The sequence below is a fragment of the Cyprinus carpio genome, chromosome A10 (genome assembly GCF_018340385.1).
Source record: "Cyprinus carpio isolate SPL01 chromosome A10, ASM1834038v1, whole genome shotgun sequence".
In the NCBI taxonomy this organism is placed as follows: domain Eukaryota; kingdom Metazoa; phylum Chordata; class Actinopteri; order Cypriniformes; family Cyprinidae; genus Cyprinus; species Cyprinus carpio.
The window spans coordinates 9,135,389-9,162,429 of NC_056581.1; the positions used below are offsets into that span (position 1 = coordinate 9,135,389).

General features: G+C 37.4%; 1 protein-coding gene across 1 annotated transcript; it reads right to left on the reverse strand.

The window, feature by feature from the left end:
• Positions 1-353: 353 nt before the first annotated feature.
• mtnr1bb (melatonin receptor 1Bb) lies at positions 354-21,376 on the reverse strand. The gene is made up of 2 exons (XM_042765061.1): positions 21,132-21,376; positions 354-3,531 (listed from the first exon to the last, which is right to left on the reverse strand). The coding sequence occupies exons 1-2, from the start codon at positions 21,325-21,327 to the stop codon at positions 2,684-2,686; spliced, it is 1,044 nt and encodes a 347-aa protein (XP_042620995.1). The 5' UTR covers positions 21,328-21,376; the 3' UTR covers positions 354-2,683.
• Between the last annotated feature and the right edge of the window lie 5,665 nt (positions 21,377-27,041).

Here is a 27,041-nt window from a genome sequence, read left to right on the forward strand (position 1 = left end):
TATGTCTATTTTTTTGTCTCTCTACAATCTTTCTCCACTTTCCAATGACAAGCTTTTTTTTCCCGCAACTAGTAGCCACATAATGCATTTAAATGCTACATATTATATACTGTATAGAACAATACCTCTCAAAAGTTTAGTCATTGAGATCTTTTTATGTTTCTGAAATAAATATCTTATGCTCAATAAGAAAAAGTATAAAACAGTAATATTGTGAAAAATGTAGTTTCTTATTATAGGCTACTTAGGGGAAACAAAATTCTATTTAATGCATTATTTAAGTGAATGCTCTCTGTAATTGATTGATTCTGCCTTGCAACATTCGTGTGTGTTCACATGAGCAGGAAAATCCCTCCCACACAATTATTTTCTAACATAGGTTATTCATCAAATTTAATGCATATTGTACGCATTATTTTTTGTTAAATAAACAAAATCACTGGTATATAAAAACACCTTAGTATCGATATTTTTTATTTGTGTATCAATACTTTCGATACTCGCATCAGTATCGATATATCGATACTTCAGGATCGATTTGCCCATCCCTACTGGATAATGCATTCAGGAAATTGACGACAAGATTGCTCTCAACTTGGCCAAGTGTTTATGTTATCAACCACCTCAGTCCACCATCTGCTGGGACACCAGCCACACATGACCCATAATTCCCTGTGCAGATGTGGCCATAAGGAGCAAGCTCATCCCAATCTCCCCATGTAATCCCTCTGCAGCCCATTCATGCAGAGAGAGGTTTTCACATCCTCCAATAGACTTGGTTTTCATCAGTTTGGTTCCTTTCTTTTATTCAGGTCAATGGTGAAGCATGTTCTCAAACAGTACAATCACATTGCATGGAACGTCTCATTATGGCACTAGGATTAAATCACACATTGTCAAATCAAGTGAGGACAAGCAGAGAAAACAATAATACATTCGAACCAGGTCTCTTAATACTTTCCTCTTTCGCCAGTAACCTTCATCTTAATCGAAATCCCTGCTGTTTTACTCACAGATCACTTGTTGAAGAAAATATATGGTTTCAGAGTCATGCACATTTCCTGGCAAAGTAATAACCCCAAAGTCGTGAATGACATTTAATATTTGAAAGATAAGAGGTGAACACTGATTGAAACTGATCACTGACTTACCACACGCTGTCACCGTTCACTTTGAAAAAGCTAAATTCTTCTTCGCAGAATCTGCATGAAGTGTTTTTATTTTTATGTTTGTGCTTTATCTCGCTGTGCTGGAAGCTCTTCGCTCATTAAAGCTCTGTTGATGTTGCATTTAAATTAGGATGCTTTCAGAATCTCATTTGGTTTGAGATGAAATACCGATTTGGTATATCAGATACTTACTGTCAATGCATTAACGTTTGGCACCTTGAATAAATATAAGGATTTTTTCATATTTCAAGTTTAAGTTGTAAGAGTAAGGCAGAAGTTCTGAATTGAAAATGACTAAGATATGTGATGCAAACTGATTTATACAACAAATATACAACAGACCCACAAAATTGTACAAAATGTCCTCAATAAATAGTCATAGATCATAAACAGATGCTAAATAAATGGACTTAATTTAATTTGCAATATAAATTCTGAGTTTCTAAATAATGACAGAAATGGATCACAACATCAAACAACAAATGCTTACTGGATACTGTGACTGCCTACATTTCTGCAAAAATGTACCTATACATAATACAGTTCACTGTAGTTTTCAAGTGAAATGGACACCAGAGACAGTAAAACACCAACAACTTTTTCCCTTTAACTCAAATTACGATTATGGAGCAGATTACTGATGAAACACAGTTCCTTCCATATACATAATACTATGTTATGACCTCAAAACACTTTTACCATAGTGCATGATTTGTAAACTAATACGTTTTAATGTTTGCATCACATAATTTGCTCCATTTAAATAGCTTTTCTGACATAGTAAACTTGCTCGGTAGCTCACCTGGTACATTAGCGATGCAGCACACTCTTTAAAACACAAGTCATGACACTCCACAAAAGAGCTCAAATCCTTGTTAAGCCTTGAAGCTAAAATGGCATGGTATCTTCAGTAAATGTGTTTTTATCTTCCTTTCGCTTTTCTTAACACTTTCGGGTTTAGTGTTGGTGGTACATTAATTTCAAACACAATGGAGCAATAATATTTTTGCACCACTCACCCAACATTTCATTTCTGAATACTGAACATAAAGCATTAGCACGTTCATGTTCAACTGTTTCAGAGAAAATTAAACAAGCCAGAAACTGGACATTTTGCTTTGAAACTGCTGTGAAACATGCTACAAGCAATGCAATATAATTTTGCAGCTATTTTGTACCCACAGGAATGCTATTTTCATGGCACTGTGCTGTTTAGTAAATCTGCATCTCCAATGCAAAAAAAAAGAGAAAAAAATTAAATGGCTTATAGTGCTGCTCGAAGTGGTGTCATCTGAAAGGTTCAGTGAAATATAACAACACATTTCTGGTTTTGCAGAAATTTAGGCAGTCACATATTTCCAATTTGCCTAGGTTGAAAAATAAAACAAGCAACCTGAGTTGTGCATAATGGTTCTGTAACATTAAAAAAAATGTCTTCACAGTTCAAAGCATGTAAATTTGCTTCATGCATCCATAATGTTTCTCTCTGAACAGGAATTGGCTAAAAATAAAAGTCACTCATTGTTATTGATGGCCGGTGAGGGTTTGCTCCTCATCCCATCTGTGGCGGCCCTGGAGGTCTCAGTCACAAACCTCCGAGGAATCCACACCGACGTCATGATCCGCACATACTCCTTTCGGAAATTCCGATTGAGGAGTCCGTAAATGATGGCATTGAGGCAACTGTTGAAATAGGCCATAAAGTAGCTGACCACAAATAGCCACTCTGGAATACGTGGAGCCATGATCTCTGGGTCAATGGCCACAGCAAGACCGATTAGATTGAGTGGAGCCCAGCAGATTGCAAATAAAACAAACACCACAAACATGGTGACGAAGTTGCGCAGGTCGCTGGGTCTCACCCTTGAGCGTTCCTCACTTTTCACCTTCCGCCTCACCTGTATCACCAGAACCCAAATCCTCAGGTAGCAGAAGGTAACCACCGCGATGGGCACCAGGAAGTGAACCACCACCACCACCACAGTGTAGGAGCTGCTGGCAGTCTGCGTGAAGGTGCAGGAGTAAACACGGGGGTCGTAACTCAGCGAACCCACAAAGAAGTTGGGAAGAATGGCCAGCACAGTGAGTGCCCAGATCAGGGCCACTAACAGCAGCGTGTTACGGAAGCTGTAGAGACGTCCATAGGTAAAGCTGTGACAGATGTAGCAGTAACGGTTGATGGCAATGCCAGTGATGTTGAAAACAGAGCCAATCACACTCAGGCCCATTAGGAATCCACTGACTTTACACTGGGTTTCCCCCAGAGACCAGCCATCATGGAAGATTGCATACAACACCACCGGGTAGGGATAGAAAGCCACCACCAGGTCAGCGAAGGCCAAACTGACAACAAACACATTCCCTGTGAAAAACAGAGCAAGAGAAAGAGGGCTTGTTAATAATCGCATTTCTACTAGCAGAGTTTGTTATGCCTACTGTGGCAAAATCGAAAAACCTAGGTCCTAGGTCTTCAACTCTGCTCCTGTTGCCCCTCTGTTCTGAAATTTTTTTTTCAAACCAGCTTCAGCTTACCTGGCCTGTGATTTTTCAAGTGATCCCTGAAATGCTTGATTAGCTGGTTCAGGTGTGTTTGATTAGGGTTGAAGCTAAACTCTGCAGGACAGTGGGTCCCCAGGAGCAGGGTTGAAGACCTATATATATATTATGCAAATAAATATATATATATATATATATATATATATATATATATATATATATATATTATATATATATATATATATATATATATATATATATATTTTATTTAAAAAGCTGGATGTTTAATTGAAAATCAGTGTTAAATATTTGATTTTATTTATTCAATCAAAATATAATTTCTCTTAATAAAAATGATTCTTTATGATGCTAAAAATAATATTTGTTTTCTTTATGCACAATATTCTTATTTTTTCTATTTAGAGTGAAATGTGATCTTGACATATTCTTGCCAAGTTTCATGAGACTCACCTTTAAAAGAATAATAAATGATTGCATAAAAGTCACGAGTGGTGAACAGCTTCAATGAAACACACATTTTCTCCTCATCACCTACAGCTTTTTAGACATCCAGGCCATTTTAACATTCAGTCAGTGTCTTCCCCCTCCGAGCCCTAAGACTCTGGATAAAACGTGTAATGTTTAAAGTAAAGCAAAACATTTCACATGGATTTTACCAGATATCACAAACAGCAATGCATATACAAAGCTGTTTTTTTCCCATCCTTTTCAGCAAATGGCAAAAAGTATTCCCAGCAACCCTCAGTACATTAGAGAGATCATAACCCAGTATTCTCTGCTGATCATCACGGTGGCTTTTAAAAATGATCCAAACAGCTAAAAACTGTTTCAGCCAGCCGACATTGACTTTACTCTTTTCAGCTATTCCCTTTTCTAAGCTTTATTCAGAGGATAAAGCTACAGTCTTTGAAATGATAAACACAGTTACCCTGACCTACCTGAGCCCAACCTTTCTTCCCTGAGCTTTCTTCTCTTTTCTTTAGACTTTTATCCCCAGCCACTATAATTCAACCAGAGACGATGCACATTCAAGGTCATATTGCTGCTCTGTAGACAACTATGTTGTGAAATAACGTACAAAGTCAGCTGCTATCAATGGCATTTTTGTGTTCACATATGTGAAGAAGCCACCTCCATATTTTTAAAATCTCTAATTCTAGTTAATGTGTGAACTTCACTGTATAATCCTCTTACAAAAGGTAATTTTAAAGGAATAGAGGTATATCATAGAGGTAAAAGCTCCTGTTTGAATTCAAATTTCTTTACTTTTTTTGCTTTTATATAATGTATCTCTGAATAATTAAAGCATTATCAAGAGATAATTATGCAGAATACTGATGTGCTTTCAAACAAAGCTAAATATGTAGATGCTGACCACTGAGCAAGAACAATTATTACAGATCTACGATAAATAAAAAAAGCCACCTTTATTTATATAGCGCTTTATACAATACAGATTGTGAAAGCAGATTTACAGTGTTAAACAGGAAAAACGTTTGCTAATGATAATGCAATAGAAAATAGAATAGCCAATAGAAAACAGTCAGTTTATCAGATAAAGTCAGTTCATTGTTAATTCAGTGATGTCATTGTCCAGCTCAGTTCAGTTTTCTTCCAGTAGTGTCTGTGCAGTCAAATCAACAAATTCAACAATACAGCATAAAATAAATAATAATATATTAATGTACATAGCATTTTCTGTGCAAGCTCTAACTCACTCTGTCTTAAATATCCAAATATGACAGCTACAAAAGGTGACAATAAGAACCTAATGAGTAATGAGCCTGTGTTTGATTAATGGTGTACTGTGTGTATGTGTGTGCGTGACAGAGTGAGACACAAAGCAATCTAGTCTGATGTGAATACATGCACGTGATGTGAATAAAGTCTAGGTGAAGTAAGAATAGAAAGAAAATCTACAGCATTCAGCTGTGCTCATACACTACCACATTCAAGATCATGCACCAGGGTTGCCACACATTTTGAACAAAACATTTCCATGATTTTTGTATGACTTTGTCCATTTGTTATAGCTGATAAAAGCTTTCAGATCTGAGCATAACTAAACAAAAAATGTATTTAAACCTACGAGATTGTCTAAAATTTCCTGATAATTGCAGGTTTTCCAGGACTATGGGAACTCTGATACTGACATTAAAGGAATAATAGTTCACCCAAAATTGAAAATTTGCTGAACAATTTACTCACCCTCAGGCCATCCAAGATGTAAATGAGTTTGATTCTTCATCAGAACAGATTTCAAGAAATTTAGTACTATATCACTTGCTCACCAAGTGATACCCGCTGCAGCGAATGGGTGCCTTGAGAATGAAAGATTAAACAGCTGATAAATGCATGCATCACAAAAATCCACAACGAGGCTCCTATCCATAATGTGCTATGAAGTGAAAAGCTGCATGTTTGTAAGAAACAAATGTATCAATAAAGAATTTTAACTTCAAAGTGTCACTTCTACCCAAAATACCAGTCCATCATCTGTAATAATGCTTCCTCCAGTGAAAAAGTCCATCTCCTGTTGTGCATATTACTCCTAATTCAGATGAGACAAATTATTCACAGGAGAAAGCAGTATTATGTTAAAACTTAGACACAGCTTTTCATTTCAAAAGACACTAATTGAAGAACTGGAGCTGTGTGGATTGCTTGCGGATTATTGTGATGTTTTTATCAGCTGTTTGGACTCCCATTCTGTCTGCACCCATTCACTGCAAAGGATCCACTAGTGAACAAGTGATATAATGCTAAATTTCTCCAAATCTGTCCTGATGAAGAAACAAACTCACCTTGGATGGCCTCTGTATGAGTAAATTTTCAGCAAACTTTCATTTTTAGGTGAACTATTCCTTTAACAGCATATGAATGTCACATAAGAGATATGAAGAAGAATAGTGAGAAAAGAAAGGCAAATAAGGACAAGAATAAGAAGATGAAGGGAAATGTCTTAGTTATTTCCTATTTAAAATAGTTACAGTGTAATGGGAAACCTGACACAGGAAGCTGGGGAAAGATTCTGGAGGGAGAACAGAAGGCAAGGGTTCTTATTTCACGTCTAAGGCTCATTATGAAAGCACTTGAACTGGGTCAGACAGGGTTACGGAACCCTCAGAGTACAGTATAAAATGATATGTGCATGCTATGCTCACCTGTCAAAGACTTTAAGTACAAAAAAGAAGAGCTAAAGCTGTAAGAGACACAGCCACTTCTGCTTCAACATGCCCACAAGACAGGTGGCCTTTTTTGCTTTCCTTAAGGATCTTGACAACCTTTGCAATTTTGTGAAGCCATGCCAAGCATGATAATACATCTTGACCCTGCATTTTCTAAGGATTTCTGAGGACATCCTTCATTGTGTCTAGGCAGTGCATCCAGCAAGGTACAGGATCTCTTGAGAATGAATGACCACACAGATCAACAGAATAAAAGTGAATGAGAGTGAGTATGATGCACTAGTGGGTCCTCTCATATAAATGGCTATTTGACCTTTTCTTTACAAGAAATTAAATCAATACTGTGATAAATTCACTGTGAAAAACTTTAGAGTTTGTATCATGAACGTAATAATAAAACTGAACCTTGGGAAAATAAAAAAGGTCAGTATATATATATATATATATATATATATATATATATATATATAGATATATATATATATATATATATATATATATATATATATATATATATATATACAGTACAGAATGTAGACAGAAAATGAAGCTAATCATCAGCTGAAATCCATGCAGTCCTTTCTGACTGATACATAGTAAGTCTTTATAGTTTAAGTGATTCACTGCACTGTCCATGGTGCTGAAGCCAAACATGCTAAATACACACTAACATTCAAAGTTTTGTTATCTTTTAACTTGTTTCAAGTCTCTTATGCTCACCCAGGCTGCATTTATTTGATCAAAAATCCAATAAAAATTGCAATATTGTGAATTATTTTTACAATTTACAATAACTGTTTTCTATTTTAATATATTTTAAAATGTAATTTATTCCTGTGATGACAAAGTAGATTTTTTTCAGCAGTCATTACTCCACTCTTCAGTCTCACATGATCCCTCAGAAATCATTCTAATATGCTGATTTGTTACTCAAGAAAGAACTGACCAATCGGTAAGCCCTGCCCACCTTAGTCATTGTTGCATATCTGGACAAACAAACGGAGTTGCTAGCTGTCTTACAATGATAGCTGTCAGTGTGAAAACCTTGTCCCAAGACATTTTTGATCAGTTTTGGACAGAGAAGGACCACCATTCAAGTGGGACTTACATATGCCATAGAGGGATATATAAAAGATTTTAAAATAAATATTCTGGTATTCATTTGGACAGTTAGCTATTTAGGTTTGTACATTAGCATGGACTGAAGCACAAGATGGCATTAACGTGCTGCTTGAGCAGATGAAAATAGTAATAGTATGACAACCAAAAAATTTACGTTTTCATCTTCATTGGGATTGGGGTTGAATGGTTAGGGACATTTTGCTCTGTTTTGTTTGGGTTTAGGTAATGGAATAAAATAAATTCCATTGCCCATCCACTCAGGATATATGCAATCAGAGTTACAAGTACCCCAGGAACATTGTTTTTCCATTTTTGTGGCATAAACACCATCAAACCGATGAAAGCTTCGGATCTTCCAATGTTTCTCTATGGCGCTGAAACCTAAAGATGTCAGGCTCAACTGCCATTCGCTCATCTGTGTTCGATGGGAGGGGCTTACCGATAGGTAAATTCTTATTATTATTGCTAACTTTGTAAACAATACTACTGCTTAATATTTTTGTGGAATGATATGCATTTTTTTTTTTTTTTTTTTTTTTTTTGAAGATTCTTAGGTTAATAAAAAAAAATAGAACCGGATTTATTTGAAACAGAAATCTTTTGCAACAAACTAAAAGTCTTTTCTGTCACCTTTAATGAATTTAATCATCCTTGCTGAATAAAAGTTTTAATTTCTTTAAAAAAAAATCCATATACAGGTGCTGGTCATATAATTAGAATATCATCAAAAAGTTGATTTATTTCACTAATTCCATTCATTAATTCCATATTATATTTATTCATTACACACAGACTGATATATTTCAAATGTTTATTTCTTTTAATTTTGATGTTTATAACTGACAACTAAGGAAAATCCCAAATTCAGTATCTCAGAAAATTAGAATATTGTGAAAAGGTTCAATATTGAAGACACCTGGTGCCACACTCTAATCAGTTAATTAACTCAAAACACCTGCAAAGCCTTTAAATGGTCTCTCAGTCTAGGCTACACAATCATGGGGAGGACTGCTGAATTGACAGTTGTCCAAAAGATGACCATTGACACCTTGCACAAGGAGGGCAAGACATAAAAAGGTCATTGCAAAAGAGGCTGGCTGTTCACAGAGCTCTGTGTCCAAGTACATTAACAGAGAGGCGAAGGGAAGGAAAAGATGTGATAGAAAAAAGTGTACAACCAATAGGGATAACCGCACCCTGGAGAGGATTGTGAAACAAAACCCATTCAAAAATGTGGGGGAGATTCACAAAGAGTGGACTGCAGCTAGAGTCAGTGCTTCAAGAACCACTACACAAAGACGTATTCAAGACATGGGTTTCAGCTGTCGCATTCCTTGTGTCAAGCCACTCTTGAACAACAGACGGCGTCAGAAGCGTCTCGCTTCAAAAAAGACTGGACTGCCTGCTGAGTAGTCCAAAGTTATGTGCTCTGATGAAAGTAAATTTTGCATTTCCTTTGGATATCAGGGTCCCAGAGTCTGGAGGAAGAGAGGAGAGGCACACAATCCACATTTCTTGAGGTCCAGTGTAAAGTCGCCACAGTCAGTGATGGTTTGCGGTGCCATGTCATCCGCTGGTGTTGGTCCGATGTGTTTTCTGAGGTCCAAGGTCAACACAGCCGTATACCAGGAAGTTTTTAGAGCACTTCATGCTTCCTGCTGCTGACCAACTTTATGGAGATGCAGATTTATTTTCCAAACACGACTTGGCACCTGCACACAGTGCCAAAGCTTCCAGTACCTGGTTTAAGGACCATGGTATCCCTGTTCTTAATTGGCCAGCAAACTCGCCTGACCTAAACCCCATAGAAAATCTATGGGGTATTGGGAAGAGGAAGATGCAATATGCCAGACCCAACAATGCAGAAGAGCTGAAGGCCAACTATCAGAGCAACCTGGGCTCTCATAACACCTGAGCAGTGCCACAGACTGATCGACTCCATGCCACGCCGTACTGCTGCAGTAATTCAGGCAAAAGGAGCCCCAACTAAGTATTGAGTGCTGTACATGCTCATACTTTTCATTTTTATACTTTTTAGTTGCCAAAGATTTCTAAAAATCCTTTCTTTGTATTGGTCTTAAGTTATATTCTAATTTTCTGAGATACTGAATTTGGGATTTTCCTTAGTTTTCAGTTATAATCATCAAAATTAATATAAATAAACATTTGAAATATATCAGTCTGTGTGTAATGAATGAATATAATATACAAGTTTCACTTTTTGAATGGAATTAATGAAATAAACTTTTTGATGATATTCTAATTATATGACCAGCACCTGTATATATATATATATATATATATATATATATATATATATATATATATATATATATATATATATATATATATATATATATATATAGACCCCTCTACTGCATATGATTAAGGTTTAAGGCTAAAATATGTATATATATATAATAAAATTGTATATTTGTAAAATTAATTGTGTATATACTGTATGTAATTGTAAAATTAATTGTATGTATATATATATATATATATATATATATATATATATATATATATATATATATATATATATATATATATATATATATTACTGACAGGGATTATATATTGATATGACTGGTTCTTTACTACACACCTATATATATATATATATATATATATATATATATATATATATATATATATATATATATATATATATATATATATATATATATATATATATTTGTGGAATTGCAGGAATTGTTGGTGGGGGGAGTGAATGTACAGTGCATTGAACCCCCAACTGCTCCCTGGGCTGCCTACTGCTCCGGGTGTGTATTCACGGTGTGTGTGTGTGTTCACTGATGGGCTAAATGCAGAGAACTAATTCCGAGTATGGGTCACCATACTTGGCCACATGTCACGACACTTTAATTTTCGTCACTTATTTTTTTAATTACAACATTGTTTCCATTTAGATGTTAGTGGGTGAGCTCTAGAAAAATTAAATACTGGTTCACTGCAGTATGCAACAAGAATTATCTGCTTTATTACTCAAAGGTTACTTTCTGATTCATGAGAGAAAAATGACCTGTCTTTGATCACAACCTTTTATCATTTCAAAGGTTTCTACCAGTGAGGAGCTTAGCTTTAAAAGTGTAGTTTAAATGTTTAAAGTATAATCCTTGATCCTGAAAGGTTAAAGAACTTATTGATATTAACCCTGTTGCATACAATATCATACTCCAGCAGTTACATTTTTATACATATATTACAACATGCAGCAGGGTGAAGGACTTGGGTCAAGGCAAATGACTAAGGAACCACTTTTCTGTTCCTTTGGAGTGATATATTCACAAGGTCATTTCATACTAGGTAAAATATGTAAATCACATTATAAGGCTGTTACAACTTTTGGAATATGCAGATGAGAACAATGACATGTTTTTTTTGTTGTATTTTTACGAGTTGCAAATTGTGGCGGGGTCCAGTCCTTGGGGATATGAGAACTAGGAATGATGAAAAACTGGACTGAGGCCCAAATAGAGCAGCACCAAGGGCTAATCTGAATTGGTTCCCTGGAAGCATGCACTCTCAGTAGCACCAAATGAAAAAAAAAAACAAGCACTACTATTGTGCCCTTGAGTTATGGCCACTGCCACTGCAGCTTCAAAAAGCTGCCCTCACTTCCAAAGGATGTGAATGTCCTGTGATGCCATCATGACATGCTCCTTATTTAATGACCAATTAATGAAATACATTTATTGACATTAACTGGCATGAAATAACAGTAGATATTAGTTGAGTTATTATTATTATTATTATTATTATTATTAACAACAACAACAGCAATGCAATGATGATATTATTATATCAATAAAACAAAACTAATATCTACTGTTATTTAATGTAACTTATTTTAAATAATTGGTCATGAAATAAGCAGGATGATTTTCAGTAAGCCATTGATCCAAAAAAAAAGAAAAACAGTAATGGAACCACTCACACATGATTACTCTTTTCTGTTTTATTTTACAATAACCATCTGACAGTTTAATATTCATTAAATAACACATACACTTAAGTTGCGTTCTATACAAAAAGCTCCCGTCACATACAAAAGCTTGCCCTTTGTTTTCTGGAATTTGTTGTTTTCCTTTTCGAAGTATAACTGCTGCATGAGTTTCGCATCATTCTGCCAACACAAATTGAAAAAGACTATATCCCACCTGTCTGAAACCACACAGGCTTCCCTACAATCCACCTCGTGATCAGTCAGCCCACTCTGAACCTCAGCGTTCCTTCCAGCCAAACACTATTTCATCATTCAGCTCTCTGAACAGCCGCATAAAAAAAACTATATCCTCGTTGAAGGCCTCTGTCAAAATGTCAAACATGTTGACCTTTGACTCCTTCAAAGTGAATCAGATGAATCATGGAGTAATGTAAATAAAATGTCTCAGATTGTGTTATGTAACAGCAGCATAAACATCACAGAGGTTCAACACAGGCTGTGATGAAATCTTTGGTAGGATGACATACGTTACATTCACTTTGCTTAATTTTTCTCTTTTTATTTAACAGTGTGGATTTTTTTTTTTTTTCATGCTGATATTGAAGTAAAGCTTTAAAGGGTTTAAAATGCTTGAGGCATGCTATCTTTGATCAGATCAAAATTGGGGTTCATGAAATTCAGATTGTGTGCCTCAGCCCACTATTCCCAATGATCAAATGATTCAATCCAGAGCTTTGCATTATCATCACTGGTTGATGAACGATGCATTTCATTAAGCTAAAGTGATCAGATAATGCCTCAGTGTATGCATACATAAATGGATCTCAAATATCTTGACACGCAGCACCTTTTTTTTTTTTTTTTTTTTTTTTTTTTTTTTTAGCTGGGTCTGATTTGTGAAATCAGGAATGATGGGTTTAAAGATCATGGTGATGATGCCTCAGCCTGCCTGTCCAGGATTTTGCTGTTTTATCTTGTGCCAAGGAATAGTCAGCATGCAGCATGCAAAAGAGAACATCTGCCTAGAGAGCAAAGTAAAGTTCGCAGAGCTACGAAACCCTTCAGATTCAATTTAGTTCAGTTTAATTTAACATGCTTTATTATGGGTGCGTTTTTATGGCATTTCCACAAAAAAATATTTTGGTTGAAAAAGGCCAGGTGTAAAAAAAGTGGTTCCAGGACAACTGTTACAGTCACTGCAATTATCCAACTGCAAGACCTTTAGTTTAAAGTGTCTGCTGAAAGATACATCCTGAGACGACAACATCATGGTCCACTGAGAATCAAGGACACATCTATTAAATTTGATGGAAACAGAAAGGGTAGACATATTTCATGTTTCATGCATTGAAATCCAAGCATCTTTCAAAAAGTTTAAAAGAGGCTGCACTCCTGAGAAAAGACAGGCGGAGATAAACAACAGTTACTGCTGTGAACTCTGTCTCCTATTTGAACCTGTGGTACAGTGAAACAAGGACTGAATACAAACGGTTTGGTAGAGATTTTCCTTTTCTACCTGTTCAATTTCAAATACCTCCCTGGGCAATGATTTTTGCTGGTACATCAGTGAGGGAAATACTGGAAAGAAAAACAGAAAAAGGAAAGTGAAAGAAGGAATAAAGGACACCAGCAAAGTTCTATTACATTGGTGAATTCACTCGTGACATTCTCTACTGGTGCCACTATACTGTAGCTCAGCCAGGCTGAATGAATTGAAGTGAATTATGAGATATTCTAAACCTTTTGGCAAAACAAGCCAAATTTAATAAGGGAGATACAAGTACTCTTCACAGGGAGTGTAATAGAAAAAAAAGTCACTTAACATTTACTGTGTCATTCACGTGAAGTACATTTTCATGTCCCCATCTTATACAGCAACATTCAAAAAGGTCAGTATGTTTTTTTAATGTTTTTGAATGACATCTCTTTTTCTCACAGAGACAAACAAAAATACAAACAATATCATGAAATATTACAATTTAAAATGACTGTTTTCTATTTTAAAGGGGACCTATTATGCTCTTTTACAAAGTCTTGATTTTGTTTTGGGGGTATACTAGAACAAGCTCTCATGCTTGGTGGTTCGAAAAATGCTTTATTATATATTATTATATATATTTACATTATTCAAATACCTTTCTCCCCAGTCTGGCACAAATGGCTCGATTTGTTCTGGGTTTGATGAAGGCCCACCTTCCGAAAAACGAAATTTGTTGTGATTGCTTAGCTGTCCCAGTGCGTTGTGATTGGCCATCAGCTTAGACAGTGTTTCAGTACAGCCCCGCCCCTTGCCAAAGCAGCAAGCTCCGTCTGTTCTGGTATAGTTAAGGATGGCATCAATATTGCTATATTAATTTGAGCCGGATTCATTCCCCTGGGAATATTTAACAAGAGGATTGCAAAGAACCTTTGAACGCACAGATATTGCAAGACATATTAGAGTGGTAACGTTATTGTTTTGTTTTGTTTTTCTTGGCTAAATTATGTTTTAGGTATGACATTAACAACGGCTTATAAATAAGTGCATTTACTATGTACACTACAGCATCTCTTTTTAGTTTTCTCTGATGAACTAACTCTGCAGCAGCACTTCTTCTTCGTCGTTGTCTTGTCTGATGCACTCAACAAAGCATTCTAACCACGACATCGTTCCTAACCACCCCCCAACCATTCGAATTTCCGTAGACGGGAATTATTTAAATGATATTCTAATGGGCCATTTTAATATGCTAATTTGATGCTCAAAAAACATTTCTTATTATTATCATCATCAATGCTAAAACAGGCATGCTGCTTAATATTTGTGTGGAAGCTGTGATCTTTTTTTCAATATACAGTACATTAATGATCTATTTGACTTATGACATAAAGTCAATTTATTAACAAATATTCTATTTCTACTTTATTGGCAATAAAGGTTATTTCTGCAAGTCTGGTATACCTGTACTATTTTATAAATATAATTTAAACTACAACTCAAGTATATTAATTTTTTTCTGAATTTTAAAGCTCAAAAAGTACTATCTAAAAGAACAACAGCAAGGCTGACTTCTTGCTCTCAAGAATAATCTCAGAAAGAACAGCTAATCATCTGATACATGACGATCATAAAAGCCTTGTGCTTAAAATCCTTGGTACTGACTTTCTTTCAAGTGCCTTAAAAAAACATGTGTTGCTCGTCTTAGTGTAGACCTTAGCCACAATAAACTTTGATGCTTCCAGAAACAGTTTTACTTGCCCTGTGAGGAGGGTCTCTAGGCACTAAATAACAGCAGGTGGGCTGTTCTCTCCCTTTCTGAACACTGTATACACAAACTTCAGCCTGCAATGTGCATTAAATCCACAGCTCTCTAGCTCAAACCCACTTCCTAACGGAATTGCCCAAGGGTCCTGTGTGACAGTTACATAAGTTATTTCTAAATGATTACAAAGCATTCAAGACAGATATAGAAAGGATTTCGATTTGAATTACTGATCTATTGCTGTCCGTGGTACTGAACTGGGTTAGACACATGCAATGGACTCACATTATCATATTCATGTTTGACTTTGAGGACACGGGATGCAGATTATTCCAGCCACTGATGTTACTGGTGGCAGTGTTTCTTTGAAGGGCTCTGTTCTTCCTTTATTTCCCGCTTCCTCTAAATGCCATACAAACAAACACCCATCCGTTTTGCTACTGGTGTTCATTTCTTTGGTCCCTCTGCATGTGTCTGTTTGCATGACAGGCAGAGGTCTTTCTACACTTGTACAGGACATAAATACCCTGGCAGTTGGTGAGGACAGCAGTTCACTTTTACAAGGCTCAAAAGCCAAGATGAGAAAAATCAACAAGGAATTCAAAATCATACACTCTCCCAGATAGATAGCAAAAGCAGATATACACCTTATATGGGAAGCACCACAGATGCTGAAAGGCTTTGACAACTCTACGGATGGACACTGACCCGATTTAAGTTTAATCATGCATAGCCCTGAGGCCGACAGAAAAGCAAGAGTGCACAAAATTCCCCTAGAACACAAACAGAACAAGAATCAAACAGAATATTCAGAATAAACAGAATATAATCTAAAGATTACTTAAAGAAATAGTTCATTCAAAAATGAAAAACATCCACCTTTATATGTTGCATCAAACCCATGACTTTATATATTTTTTTGAAAGCAAAAAGAGGATTTGGAATAATGTTCATGCTGTTCTATTCCACACAATGAATATTTAAAGTGACCAGGAACATTATGTAGCTTTTAAAGTTTATCAAATATTTTGCTCTCCACAGAAGAATGTAAGTTATAGTAAAGTTTTGATACAATGTCAGGGTGAGTTAAAGGGATAGTTCACCCAAAAATGAAAATTCTGTCATTAATTACTCACCCTCATGTCTTTCCAAACCCGTAAGACCTTCGTTCATCTTTGGAACACAAATTAAGATATTTTTGATGAAATCTGAGAGCTTTCTGACCCTGCATATACAGCAACTGAAACGTTTTAAGGCCCAGAAAGGTAGTAAGGATATCGATAAAATAGTCCATGTGACTGTGACATTAGTGGTTCAACTGTAATTTTATGAAGGTACGAGAATACCTTTTGTGCACAAAGAAAACAAAAATAACGACTTAATTCAACAATTTCTCTGCTTCCGTGTCACGAAAGTACCACGACGCATCCGTGTGATGATGCTGCTGACCCAGATGCACTGCACCTTTGTTTGCAAGCAGAGGAATGCACACACATGCATTGTGGTACTCTTGTGAACGCAACATGGAAGAGAAGAAATTATTGAATAAAGTAATTATTTTTGTTTTCTTTGCGCACAAAAAGTATTCTTGTAGCTTCATAACATTACAGTTGAACCACTGATGTGACATGGATTATTTTGTTGATGTCCTTACTACGTTTCTGTGTCAGAAACAGTCAGGAATCTCTTGTATTTCATCAAAAATATCTTAATTTGTGTTCCAAAGATGAACGGAGGCCTTATGGGTTTGGAACGACATGAGGGTATGTAATTAATGACAGAATTTTCATTTTTGGGTGAACTAACCCTTTAAAGTTGATAGTTTTCTATGAATATGAATCTGAACCTCAAAACTCTCACCTAATCTAAGCCTACAGCTAATGCCATGCCAGTCACACTCCTTTACCGATCAATAATCTTCTCCAAAGTCTTGGCTTCAAGCCCACTAATGTCTTTTTATCTGACCTAAACCAATATTATAAGACTACACTTCCCTAATCACAGAACAGGAACACTCTGTCGTAGGCAGAAATGCCAAAGGGGTCAGCGGGGACAGGACCCCCCCCATCTGAGGGTTGTCCCCCCTCAAAATATGATTAAAAATCACGCTGTGTATTGTAAACAACGTTTTATACTTTAAATAATTGTGTTTGTAGTAAAACAACACAAACGAGGCAAAAATGCATTTTAAGTTTAGAAACTTTTTGATTCTTCCCCTCCCTTGCCTCACAGTGCTTTGGTCCAAATGCCTGCTTTCCTCTTTTACATCACCTACACACACACAAGTCTGGTGAGAGAGAACAAAGTCAATAGTTCTGGAACTCCAAGGCTGTCAAGGCTATTTTATTCACTTAAACATTGCATGAAGTGATCATTTTCTCTTTAATACAGATGATGCCAATGTATTTTTCAATGAGTCGCTATGTTAGCAATAATAACGTTACTTGCTTGAGGGAAAGGGTTTCCAGGTTTTCACAACAAATCCTGCCCAATTGCTACTCAAAACTAGCCCAAACTTACCGCGTTTCGAAGGGGTTCCCAGATAAAAAATCGCGTTCCGAGGGCTAAAATACAAGTTATTGGAGTCGCTTCAACCCGCGGACATGAAAAACAACCAGTGGCAACATTGATAAAGTAGCCTGATTCCACAGGAAAACCGCAGGCTTGGCAACACTGTGGCGGATAGTAATAATGTCTACAACAGACACGAGCGCTGTCACGACGTGACCACAACAGCTTGACGTTGTCTAATTTGGCACAGTCTCCCTGCTGCACTAATAGTAGTAAGCCATTCTTCTATGTATACATATCCTTACAAGCAGAGCTGATCCTCCCTATATGCAAAGTATGCAAGCTGCATAGGGGGCCCCCTTGCTCTCAAAGATTATTTAATTTTAGTTTAATTTTTGAATTTGGCCAGCGCTTATGAAAACAGCTTATATCATTCTTTTAATGCGGTGCACTGTCGCCCTTTCTACGTAAAAATTTGTAAAATCATGTAAAATGATTGTCATACAGTGTCTTACTTGAAACAAAAAATAAATAAAAATTGAAAGCGTACCATTTTGCATAAGGCCCCAGGAATCAGCACTGCTTACAAATATAATTTTAGCTATATTATTTGTGTCCCCTTCAAAAATTGCTCTTGAGAAATTTTAAACCCCCCCCCCCCCCCAAGACCAACACTTAAATTAAAACCCCTGAAAACAATTCACCCATTTTTATGGTCTCCTGTGGTTTACAATGCCATTTTCACCAAACACATACCTCAGTGCACACAAATACGTGCTGACGGTCATGCTGGCCACTGTAACGTCCATACTCATGTGGCAGAGTGGAGCCTACCAGGAATCTGACAACAGGAGGACTTCACTTGACACTCACCTCCTTTCCATAAACATGATTACATAACCACACAGGGGACAGTGCAAGGGAGAGGGGCCAATGGACAGTGATACTCTAGAAGCCCTGATTGCCATGTGCCTTCAACTGACAGCTGTTAGAGTATTCCTGAAATAAATATTTCACCCAAAAATGAAAATTTGCTAAAAAATTAACACACTCTCATGCCACCCAAGATGTAGATGAGGGAACAGGAAACAGATTTAAAGAAACTTAGCGTCACATTACTTGCTCACCAATGGATTCTCTGTGTTTGGGTGCCGTCAGAATGAGGGTCAAAAAACATATCCTTTAAAATTTAAACCATCGCTTCCAGCCAAAATATGAGTCCATAATCAATAATAACATTTCCTCCAGTGAAAAAGTCCAAATACCTTGTTGTCCTCTCACATCGAAATCCAAATGGTGCTTGATCTGTGCATATTTCTCTCCTGATTCAGATGAGACAACTTTTTCACCAGAGAAAGCAATATTATGGATAGAGGACTCATATTTTAGCCAGGAGCAACTGTTTGACATTAGAAACATCTTGATGTATTTGTTTATAAAAAAAATTGCAGCATTTCACTTTATGCCAATTGGTTGGATTATTGTGATGTTTTTATCAGCTGTTTGGACTCTCATTCTGACGGCACCCATTCACTGCAGAGAATCCAATGGTGAGCAAATGATGTAATGCTAAATTTCTCCAAATCTGTTTTGATGAAGAAACACATCTACATCTTGGATGGCCTGAAGATGAGTACATTTTCAGCAAATTTAAATTTTTGGGTGAACTCTTCCTTGAATGTGAAGTCGACATGGAAGTCTGACTAACAATGCACGGAATCTGTTCTACATAACATAAACAGAGAAGCAAAAGACATGGAGAGAAGAGTCTTTTTATACAGTCTCTTTCATACCCACCTTCTCATCAGAATGTGCCTCGTTATCATAAAAGACCGAGATTTTTACCAGTCATAGACCTTTTATGTCCACGCTCCACATGGGGTGATTATGCAGTGAATCTGCAAACAGAATTCTGGGAACATACAGTTTTCCTTCCGAATACACTTGTTTGAAGAACGAAGCTTTCAGTTTTTGTCGTTTCTCAGCTCTCTGCCCTTGTTAGTTCTCACGGCACACACCCCTAAAGATCTGTGTGCCATTCTTTGGAGCTTTAATGCTTCTTTGGGTGTTCATGACCGTGTTATTGCTTCCATGAGATGTCTGATTGGCCCTGGTAATGACAAAGGGCTGAAAGACAAAGGAATAAATTCTCCTCCTTCACAGAAGATCCACTTAGGCGAGAGGCAAGAAGACAGAGGCAGTTGACACGGCCATCGGGGGGGACCACACACAAAATCTGACAGCATTCATACTAAGTCTAATGAGCCGTTGATGCCACCTCCATGTGCTCAAATTGCTTTGGAGAGGGAAGGCAGAGAGAGTCAGTAGTGTCTATCAGACAGACGGTGATATAAGACTGTAAGTGTGCCTTTGAAGCAGACAGGTCTGGGTCTTGCTCAATGTGAAAAAAGCATGAGCTTTGAAGTGCGCTCTTGTGTGAGCACTCTCCACGCTTATGTCCCTGCAGATGCACAAACTGTCAAGGGGTTCTGAATGCAGTCCCACTCAATTGCATCAGCAGTGTGTGGAACAACCCCTCAAACACACGCATGCATACGTACACACATTGTCACAGGCACTGAAAGAGCTGAAATCTCTCACCTCTGAATCCCTCAGAGTCACACATACACATCATACTTCAATAGTTGTTCCCAAAAACACTTTTTAGACAGTATTATGTGTAAACACAATGTGTTGTTAGGGGTCATTCAAGTGGGTAATTAGATTTAACATCTATTTAAAAACATCAAACGCATCCATTTACACATAAATAATGGTTCTATTAAGACTCAGGTGGGTGCCAGATTTTCACTGATGTACACATCCAATTATGCCAAACTACAGTTGAAAGTCTTTGAAGCTGAGACCGATAAGCTGCTGTAAATTTTTCAAGACATGGTCAAAGTGAAGTAAACTTAACACTACCAAAAGCTCAAAAAAAAAAAAAAATGCTTTCGGTATGCATGAGCATATTCAGTGCTAAAATGTTGCATTTTAATTAAAACAAACTTTTAGCTATGTTAGTTAAAGTGGAAGTTAGTCTACTTCCAAAAATAAATGCTGAGTTTTGCTGTTTGGGTGGAATGTTACATGAGATGCTTTGCCAATTTCAAGGCATTTTCTTGCTATTGATATATAAGGTAATCCTTCACTAACAATACATAGTCTATACACTATTGTGTTAGCTAACTAGTTCCCAAGTCAAAAGTGAGGTAAATAATTCCATTTAACTAACTCAAAACAAACACTTAAGGCAGTAAGTCAAATAAGATTCTTGTCAAGTAAAGTGGAAACAAGTGGACTAATTACTTCATTCAGTACATAATTCATTATTTGTATCCCCATTCAACACTTGTGCCTATGCCTAATGGCACGTGAAGCGCTACATCAGTGAAGATAAATAAAAGCTCACCAGCATTTCTCAGTTTCCGATTCCTGAACACCGACATTATGACTAACAGGTTACCCAAAACATCCACCACAGTGGTGAAGATCAGCACGCTGGCCAGCACCGCTGTTGCCCAGGCGGGGCGCGCGTCCGAACCCAACGCGCGACCGACGTGCCCCAATTCTGTGCTGTTCGTCAGAAAGGCGATGTTGTCTGGCATCCCGGACCAACTTGTTCTCCGAGGTTTGGTTTGTTAAAGGTTATTCACGCAACCTGAGGTAGTAAAGAGAAATAAACTTCACTGCGTATATATTTGAACATATACAGTAGTGTATTTTCTTTCTATTTGTATTCTCCGTATTTGTAAAAAGCGAGTAATTCCAGCTTGCCTTTCAACAGAAGTTGAGGACAGTTCAGCCATAAATTTCTGTCGCCTCTGGTTGATCCGCGCTCCTCTCATTCCTCTCTCCAGAAATACGAGAAAGAGTCCGTGTCAACATCTTCAGCAACTAAAACTCATTTCTGTCTTGTAGTTCAGTTGTTTGTCTAGCACCAATTTTCACCTTGCTCCCCCCTCACCTTAAACATACTATGGAACAGGGCAGTCTTGGCATCGGTTTGCCCCATGGCGACCGTTCCGTTCGCTCCAAGTTATTATTTTTTTTAAACCAGCTGCTCAGAATTGTAAATCCAGCGCGTGATCAGAGGGGAATCTGGCCAGATGATTGGCTCGCGCTCCGAGCTGAGTCAAATCCCGCACAGCGCAGAGCATCTTTTATTTGCGCGGGAGTTGTCATAACAACCCCTGAGCGCCTCCAACCTGAGGTACAAGACTTTACACGATTAAAACAAGTGTGTGTGTGTGTGTGTGTGTGTGTGTGTTAAGGTGTGTGTTTTCTTTTTTTTTCTCAGGTAACCAAAACGTATTTTACGTGGTGATCTATATTTATTTAGTTCTTTACACGATGGAAACAACCTGTTCACATTATAGGTTACACCAAAAGTTATTACGTAGATGTCTGAGTTGACAACGATTTTTAATTTATATGCATAGTACCTTAAAAGGACGTGGGTTAAAGTATAGCCTACATGAGGTCAATGTGCGACTTAAAATGTTTAACCCCTCAAAGGACTTTTAAACAAAAAAGACCCCTAAAAAGTAATACTAGCCTATTGCATTAACGATTAAAACAGACATTTATTTATAGGGTACATGGGGAAAAAATACCAATTCAATAGCATGTCACTAAATCTGCTTTCTATCTAATCAATAAATTCAGTCCACCTGAATGAAAAAACAAACAAACAAACAAACAAACAAAAAACTTGAACTAATGAACTGAGTGTTGTGAATGAATGTTGTCTTACATTCTATGACATCACATTTTAAAATGAATAGCACTGAAAACGTAACAATGATTACCAATCTGAAAACTGAACAAAACTGAAATCACAGCTCCCATTTTTACCTGTAGTCAATTATATGGGGGTTAAAGTTACTTTTGTAGCTATAGCAACCATTGGAAAATGTGTTTTCTCTCAGCATCATTATTAGGTGGTTGAAAGCAAAAAAATGTTCCATACTTTTAAGAGGTATCACAGTATAGATTATTGATTTATAATATTTAAGAAACAGGTGTATAATAAAATGTTCAGTAAGAATACAAAAATAATACAAATCAATTATGTTGTAACAAATCTCACACTCACAAATACACAGATTGCTCTGTGGAATAGTTCAGTTCAGTAATGAATGATAGCAATTTAATATGATTTTTATATCCAAAAACCAGAGGCCTTTGTTGTTCTCCTTTTACTTTAGTACTCCTTTACTTTTGAACGCATGAAAGCTTGAATCATGAAAATCACAACATTTTCAATATTAATCTTTCCGCCACTTGAGTTCTGACCTCTCCCACAAAGGCTGTATAATTCACACCTGCCAAAAGGCCAGGACTCGCCAAGCCGATTTCAAAGAACTAGCAGCAACTTAAGCCAATGGTGTTGTCGCCTCGCATCGGCGGCGTCTGGACCAAAAAGCTGCGCCTGAACACAGTGCTCAGACTACAGCCAACTGCAAACTAACACGTGCGTTCTGCGCTTGCGTGAGAGGCTATATCAGCAGCTATCAATATACACAGATCAGATATAACATTATGACCACCTTCCTCATATTGTGTAGGTCCACCTTTTGCTGCCAAAACAGCCCTGACCCGTTGAGGCATGGACTTGATTGTGCTGTGGAGTCTGGCACCAAGATGTTAGCAGCAGATCCTTTAAGTCCTGTAAGTTATGAGATGGGGCCTTCATGGATTGGACTTGTTTGTTCAGCACATCCCACAGATGCTTAATTAGACTGAGATCTGGGGAATTTGGAGGCCAAGTCAACACCTCAAACTCGTTGTTGTGCTCCTCAAACTATTCCTGAACCATTTTTGCTTTGTGTCAGGGTGCATTATCCTGCTGAAAGAGGCCACAGCCATCAAGGAATACCGTTTCCATGAAAGAGTTTACATGGTCTGCAACAATGCTTAGGTAGATGGTACGTGTCAAAGTAACATCCACATGGATGGTAGGACCCAAGGTTTCCCAGCAGAACATTGCCCAAAGCATCACACTGCCTCCTTCGCCTTTCCTTCTTCATATAGTGCAACCTGGTGCCATGTGTTCCCCAGGTAAGCGACGCACACACCCGACCATCCACGTGATATAAAACAAAATGTCATTCATCAGACCAGGCCACCTTCTTCCATTGCTCCGTGGTCCAGTTCTGATGCTCACGTGCCCACTGTTGGCGTTTTCGGTGGTGGACAGGGCTCGGCATGGGCACCCTGACTGGTCTGCAGCTATGCAGCACCATATCCAACAAACATCAATGCACTGTGTATTCTGACACCTTTCCATTAGAACCAGCATTAACTTCTTGAGCAATTTGAGCTACAGTAGCTCATCTGTTGGAGCAGACCACATGGGCCAGCCTTTGCTCCCCATGTGCATCAATAAGCCTTGATCGGCCATGACCCTGTCACCAGTTCATCACTGTTCCTTCCTTGGACCATTTTTATAGATACTGACCACTGCAGACCGCGAACATCCCACAAGAGCTGCAATTTTGGAGATGCTCTGACCCAGTCGTCTAGCCATCACAATTTGGCCCTTGTGAAACTCGCTCAAATACTTACACTTGCCCATTTTTCCTGCTTCTAACACATCAACTTTGAGGACAAAATGTTCACTTGCTGCCTAATATATCCCACCCACTAACAAGTGCCATGATGAAGAGATTAGAACAGACATCTGTCTGTGCTGCCTTGCTCTTTTTCTTCACTTTCACTTTAATTCTCAGGCAATGACTTGTTCGCTAAACTGATTGTCCAATCAGAGATCTCTCTCTCGCCGATGGCCCTGACGGCGATCAACATGTTGAATCAGGCAAACTGACGAGAGCTCGACGAGAGCCGATGTGTGGAACACACTAAAAAAACTAGCCCGCTCACCAACTGCCGACCATCAGCTTGGTGTGTCCCAGCCTGAAGAGTGCTACAGGGTTGATTTATTTTTGCAGTCTAAAACCCGTAAATATGCATTATAATTTGCATTATAGCACTTCTGATTCCATTGTCCTGAAGTCAATGGGTTTTTGATAATGCCGATGTAAGGTCTGTGGTTAACACAGCTCAAGATATTTTCATATAACTTTTTTTATTCTACATCATAAAATATTATGTGCTTTTACTTATCTTGAAATATGTAGTTACTAACAAGGGGACTACAGAGGATGTCTGGGACTTCAAATGCCATTATGCTGAACAGGTAAACTGATCAATAGTCCACTTTTAAAGATTTGTAATGTTTATTCCACTTTGAAAAACTATTTTAACTCAAACATTCAGGGAAAATGTTTTTTTTCTTCTTCTTCTTCTTTTTAAATAAAGACAGAAAGCATTACCAGTGACTGTATTTAGGCTTCAAAATTCATAAAGGTTACTGAGTTCAGTAATACTGTATGGAAGCATGTGTAGTTACTCTAAGCCTTCTCACCCAGACACTCGGGTCTATTGAGAATATCTTCAGGGTATTTTCTTCATTCCACTACAAAATATCATAAAGACTTGAATTGAGACAGCTTGGCAAGTGGTATGTTCAAAGAAAACATGGGAAACTGGAAGAGTAGAGGAGATGTGTCTGAACTGTGCTGTATAGTTCGGTCTTCAAAAGCTGTTAAATTGAGAAAATAAGGCAGCTCTTACATATGAAATTTACAGGCGTAACATATAAAGCAACTGTTTCTGCTGTGTTTTGCAACAGTGCCATGCTTTTTAACTCAGCATAAGCATCTGTTGGAGTCTTTTCACATTGTAATGTATTAATTAAGCATTTTATCGCATAAGCACCAAGGGCTGGCTACACTACCTACATTTTTTTCAGTATAATCATCAATTGTTTATAAGCACAACCCCTAGAGACTGAGGAAATGCATTGAATAATAGGGATGATTAGACTCAGTGTTCTCGAGCCGAATCACACTGGCACATGGATCTCCATCACTGCAGGAGATCGGATTAATGAGAAGACTGCTATCTGTAGAGGACTTAAACACAAGAGCAGAAAACATGTTCTCTGGTCCCATTTACACTAATCAAAAAATGAAACAGAATTTTTTTTCCAAAAGAGAATTTTATATCTTCCCATGCAAAGGCTGTTTTAAATGCATACAGGAGCTGTTCGCAAAATACACTGCTTTTCAATTTCAATGTTTCAATTGTTTTTGTGCTTTATATTGTTTTTTTTATGTAAACATGCACCAGATGGACACGTTTGACCATTGTGCCGGGGTCTTACCATCTTGCGCATCACAGCATTCTAAAAACACAGTGCTCAAATTAAAATAAGTTCAGCTTAAAAAATTTTTTTTACAATTCCAATTACTATGTACTTTCATTTCGTGGTTTTGCATTCTACTATGCAGTTTTTCTATGCAAACGTGTTTGATGGCAATCATGATTTTTGCACATCTTGTGTTATAAAAAATGCTGTGATTTAGTTAAAAGATCAACTTTTAAAAACATGTCTCTAGACTCTGCGATTTTTCTTATTCCATTACCCTTCATCTTGCATTTTTGCATTTTGCTACGCTGCTCTATGTGAACTTGCTAGTTGGATGTGTTTGACCGTTGTTCTTAAGTTCTAAAAACATGGTACTTTAACTTTTACAAAAGTTTTTGTTCCATTCTACTGCACTGTGCCTTACATATTTAAATGCAAAAATGTCTTCTGCGCATAAGTGAGGCTCTACGCTGCATGCCTTTTAAGATATTTTTTGCCAAACTGTAAGGCAAATGAATTATCACTGAGTAAGCAATCCCATAATTCACTTTGAGAAGCGTGGTGAACAAAGTCAGAGATTTGTGTCACTATACTAGTCGTCAAACTCTATTGAAATCAAACTCCTGGGCACTTCATGTTAATTGCTTATGTAGTATGTTCAAAATGAGTCTTATATGAAGTTCCATTTCAGCTAATATGCTGCCTGTACGCAGTAGAAAGCAAGGTAGTTTACTATATTTTGGAATGGAGCCAAAGTGTTAGAAATGAATTCAGATCTTGACCCTCACATTCCATGAGCTTAGAGCTGTCCTGCCTTTGAGGTAAACAGGAGCTTGTAGGAAATCCATGAGTGACACTAATAACCTGCTACTTATTTATAGATAGGCTGACTAAACAGGGTGGAAATGGGAAATTGGTGTCACAGACTCTAAAATCATTGCAATGCAGTTCTTTTTTCCTATATCAATCCAGAACCCAAACCCAGCCGTGAAGAGCAAGTCAGGACAACTGCTTTGTGAAAGGTAATGAGCTGCTAGTCAGTTTTGCGCCACAATCTCAAGGCTTTTTGTCAAAACTGCTGTTCAGAAAAGATAATTTTTTGATGTG